This window comes from Solanum verrucosum, unplaced genomic scaffold (genome assembly GCF_900185275.1).
Source record: "Solanum verrucosum unplaced genomic scaffold, falcon-dt-bn FXZP01000209.1, whole genome shotgun sequence".
Classification (NCBI taxonomy): domain Eukaryota; kingdom Viridiplantae; phylum Streptophyta; class Magnoliopsida; order Solanales; family Solanaceae; genus Solanum; species Solanum verrucosum.
The window spans coordinates 984-5,753 of record NW_026020702.1 but is presented as its reverse complement, the minus strand read 5'-3'; the positions used below and the strand labels follow the sequence as shown (position 1 = coordinate 5,753).

Sequence of the window (4,770 nt, the reverse complement as noted above, 5' to 3'; positions counted from 1 at the left end):
GCTGGTGCTTGAAGTGTCAATGCCATTGGGTGTCAGGTGTGCTAATCCGAATGAGTCCAAGTTCGGAGCCTTGTATTTTGAAGAGGTAAATTTCCTAGCCAACAAAAGTGGTGGCTATCGTTCAAACTACCCGTGGCAGGGTGGTAACAAAGGTTGGGCTAGGGATGAAGGTTGAAAGATCGAGATCGTGAATGGAGGGATTGTAATCCGAATTGGAAGGATGGGGAGAATGATAGGTATGTGGCTCCCCACGAGTGCCAAAAGCCAAAAGATTCAGAAGGTGGTCGGTCAGAAAATATGCTCTCTCGTATCCTCAACAAAGTTGAAGGGTTAGACAATATTTTAAAGGAAATGAAAGAAGATGTGTCTACCCTTAGCCAGACTGTCACCTCTCATTCAGTGTCGATCAAGCAGTTGGAGACCCAAATGGGTCATATATCGTCTCATCCCAACCCGAGACAATAGGGGAATTTGCCTAGTGATACTATGGATAAGCCCAATATTGAGTTTTGAAGGTGGACTTGCATCGTGCCGCGACTTTAACTAAGGCGCTGCTTGGGAGGCAACACAAGACCCCTTATTGCTTTATCTTGTTTTGATAAAATAATGGTGTGTTGATTGTGTAGGTGGAAGTGAGGAAACTGTTCAAAAAGTGCAGATTGGCGAGCATCAGGTCCATTCAGCAAATCACTGAAGAGGTTAGCGACCTCGACCCAAACCGCCGTCAAACTCAAGACAATTTTACATTGGAGTCTGTAAAACTCAGCGAGCCCAGGAAATTATTGGCGAATCGCCGACCATATCGGCGATTTCTACGGAGATCGCCATTTGGACCCCCACATTAACTGGAGGTCCCGTAAAATTCGGCGAGGTGAATGAGTACTCAGCGTGTCACCGAGTAGCTCGGCGAAGCACGACAAATGTCGCCGAATAGGCGTGAACTGAACGATTTTTCAGGACAAGGGTTTAAAAGTTTCAAATTCATTCACTTTCCCTCACGTTTTATCATCCCAAACTCACACCTGCACTCTAGTTATTATATTTCTTGCATTTTAGAGTATTTTAGTCATTAATTGGTACTCATATTGTGGATTACTTTGCCTTATAGCATTACAATCTTCCTTAATCGACATCAAATGTGGGTTTTCCGAACCCTAAGATTATTTTATTGAAATTGTACTCATTTGCAATAATCTTATCATGGTGTCGTGTGCTGGGCCTCTCTGATAGAATTAGTATGTTTGAATGCCTGATTTAATTTGATAATCTTGCCCGTAATGTTTTGATTGTCGAAATCCCATAAGCTTGTGCTAAAATGAAGTAAATTTCGTGGGTGTTATGCTTCTGTGTTATGGGTCTGAGCATAATTTTACTAGTGCATGCTTTGATGTTGTTTTCGGGGGTTGCGGGGTTGAATTCAAGAAATTGGTCCTTCATGGGCTCGGGGATTTTGTGCAGCATGCATTTTGATGAGTCCACAAATTGGACTCATTTAGGGATTTATTTTAATAGAAATAGTGTCCTTGAATGCTTGTTTTATCTCAATACCTGATTAAAATGCTGAAGTTTCAGGTATTTGATGTTTTAGTGGAAGCATGGACACTTAGGCGCAAAACGAAGCAAATAGGACTGAAAAGAACAAGAAATGGAATCATGCGGATCGCCGAGTTCAACTTGGCGAGTCGCTGAAACGACATGAACCACCCTTCGTTCCAGTACGCGAAGCCTTGAAGGTAGTGGATCAAAAGGCGAGGAAATGAGCAGTCAGTGAGTTGCCGATCAGTTCTGCGAAGCAGTACTGTACCGCCCAATGATCCAGAATGCGAGGATGCTAAAGGCAAGACACTGAAGGGGATGAGCTGACAAAAAGGCGGATCACCGAGTTTATCGGCGATCTCGACTAATATCAGCAAAAAATCCTCCACAACACCTTCTGTGAAAACTATAAATACTAGTTAGAATTGTAGTCTTAGTGTGGAACTATTATTATTATTATTTTCAGTTTAGAACATATTTTAGCTGATATTTTTCTCTCAAGTTTGGAGAGGGTTTTGTGAAGACTTGAAGAAAGGAGTTCTTCTTCCCCAACGTGGAAATGGGTTTTCTCTATTCATTTTGCTTTGCTTAATTTAAAGTCTAATTTCTTATTCCCAGTTGATTTCATTAACATGTTAGGTATAATTTCTTATTTCTTGATGAGTGGCTAAAAACCCCATTCTTAGGTGTGATTTAGCAAATATGGGTTGATATTCTTGTTGGGTTTTGCTTGCTGATAGGTTAGATGTATTTTAATGGTGATTTCACCTAGTGGTTATGGTTTAATCTAAAGGATTTGTAGTTGCAAATACAAAGCCACCCATGTGTTTTCGGCTTGCCGGAGAAGGAGATTGCGAAACCAAAACCACTAGACTGATGGCCTAAGGAGTGGGTCGACATGAGATTCAGCCCGAGAGAGCGAGCCCTAGGCCCATATCCTAACACTCAGCTGGAGAGAGTGAGTGTGGAAAGGCGTAGGCTGGTCTTCATGCGGCAAATGGGTGTCCGAGAGGAACGCATTTGAAACGGGGTAAGTTGCCCGAGAGGGAACTTATTTCCATTTAAAGCTTATCCTAGTCACTATTATTTTGCAAATCTCCTATCGAAAGCATATACCCAACAATTTATCTTAACTTATATTGCGGTCACATCCCAAGAACCTTTCCCCGTACTTGATTTTCTTGTTTATTTTGCTGTTTTAGTACCTGTTACAAAACCCCCTTTGATATTTGACACTTTTGTGTCGCTCCCTTTAATTTACAATGTCTTTTATCACAAATGTCTTCAGCTACGACTAGTTAGAATGTAAATTTTATTTTTCTATCAATTCTAATAAATACTCCCTTGGGACACGACGCCAACCCTTGGTTGGGTTACTATATTATCGACGATCATAGACACTCATACCATAGGATAGTGTCGGCTATGAGATCCTCCATGCCTGCCACACATCTCCAGTCGGGGGTCATCATAGTGGAAACCGTACCACCGCTAAGATTCTCCAAAGTGGTTATTATTGGCCTTCTCTTTACAAAGATGCCCACGATTTTACAAAACGATGTCCTCAATGTAAGCAGCAAGGCGGAGTGTCAAGAAGACACGAGTTACCCGTTACACCTATTTTGGAAATTGAACTATTCGATGTGTGGGGAATCGATTTCATGGGCCCATTTGTCAGCTCATTTGGAAACAAGTATATCTTAGTAGTTGTGGACTATGTGTCCAAATGGGTGGAGGTTGTCGCACTCCCGAATAATGAAGGAAGAAGAGTTGTCCAATTTTTGAAGCGTTACATCTTTCAACGGTTTGGCACTCCAAGAGCAATCATTAGTGATGGAGGATTGCATTTTTGCAATAAGTGGTTTTCCAGTGCATTGAGCAAATACGGAGTAAAACACAAAGTCGCCACTCCATATCACTCCCAAATGAGCAGACAAGTTGAGGTGTCAAATTGTGAGATCAAAAGCATTCTATCCAAGACAGTAAACGACAGCAAAAACGACTGGTCTACAAAGCTTGATTATGTCCTGTGAACATATCGGACTGCTTATAAGACACCTATAGGAATGTCCTCATATCAACTAGTTTTTGGTAAATCTTGCCATTTACATGTTGAGCTAGAACACAAAGCCTTATAGGCATTGAAAGCTATGAATTTAGATTGGACAAAGGCTTCAAGGGAGAGGTTGGACCAGTTGAATGAAATAGATGAGTTCAGACTCAAATCTTACGATAGCTCAACCATTTACAAAGGGAAAATGAAGAAATGGCACGACACACTGATAGTCCAGAGGGAATTCAATGTGGGAGATTGGGTGTTATTGTACAACTCACGACTAAGGCTATTCCCAGGAAAGCTAAAATCCAAATGGTCTGGGCCTTTCAGAGTGACACGAGTGTTCACCAATGGTGCCATAGAAGTTGAAGTTAAAGAGGGACCCCCATTTAAAGTTAACAGACAAAGTTTGAAGTTATACCTTGGGGACTGCCAGGAAATCGCTTTACTTGAAGAATTGTATCTGGAGAATGCTACTTTAAGCCACGACGTTAAATAAAGCGCTTATTGGGAGGCAACCCAAGATTCTTACCAATTACATCTGTTTGATAAAATAATAATGTGTCAATTGTGCAGATAGAAGCGTGGATAGTGAACAAACAGTGCAAATAGGCGCACCACAATGACACGTAGAAAGAAACGGCAATGCTCAGGACATCTTTGGCGAACCGCAGACTGATTCGCTGATCGCACTATTAACCGCCGTTTGAACTCTCCCAGTCTGGGTTGGGAGTCTGTAAAACTCGACACACATAAAAAATATTTAGCGACGAATCACCGACCCTATAGGCGAGCACAATGCAAACCGCCGTTCGGACTCACCTGCAACCAAATGTCCTATAATCTTTCGCGAGGAAGCTAAATATTCGGCATTCCGCCGACTGAACAGGCCTGTATAATTAATCTGTATAATTAATGTCACTGAATAAGCGATAACTTGAAAGTCCTCCAAGCAAAGGTTTCAAAGTGTGCGATTTACTGCTTACCTCACTTTTTCATACGCCCTAACTCACACTTGCACGCTACTTTAATATTTCAAGTATTATTAGAGTATTCGCGTTGCTAAATTGTACTTCGTTGTGGATTGCATGGCTGCTGAGCATCTTCACACAAGGTTGGTGTATCAACACCCCGAGTTATTTTTGAGAGATCTAGCCTGATTTGCAACTAGTTGATCA

General features: G+C 41.6%; 1 protein-coding gene across 1 annotated transcript; it reads left to right on the top strand.

The window, feature by feature from the left end:
* Positions 1 to 3,686: 3,686 nt before the first annotated feature.
* Positions 3,687 to 4,091, top strand: LOC125812383 (uncharacterized). The gene has a single exon (XM_049491888.1). The coding sequence runs from the start codon at positions 3,687 to 3,689 to the stop codon at positions 4,089 to 4,091; it is 405 nt and encodes a 134-aa protein (XP_049347845.1).
* Positions 4,092 to 4,770: the final 679 nt, after the last annotated feature.

Bases quoted from the DNA above. Each gene is read 5' to 3' on its own strand.
- LOC125812383 (XM_049491888.1), top strand. From the start codon at position 3,687: ATGAATTTAGATTGGACAAAGGCTTCAAGGGAGAGGTTGGACCAGTTG.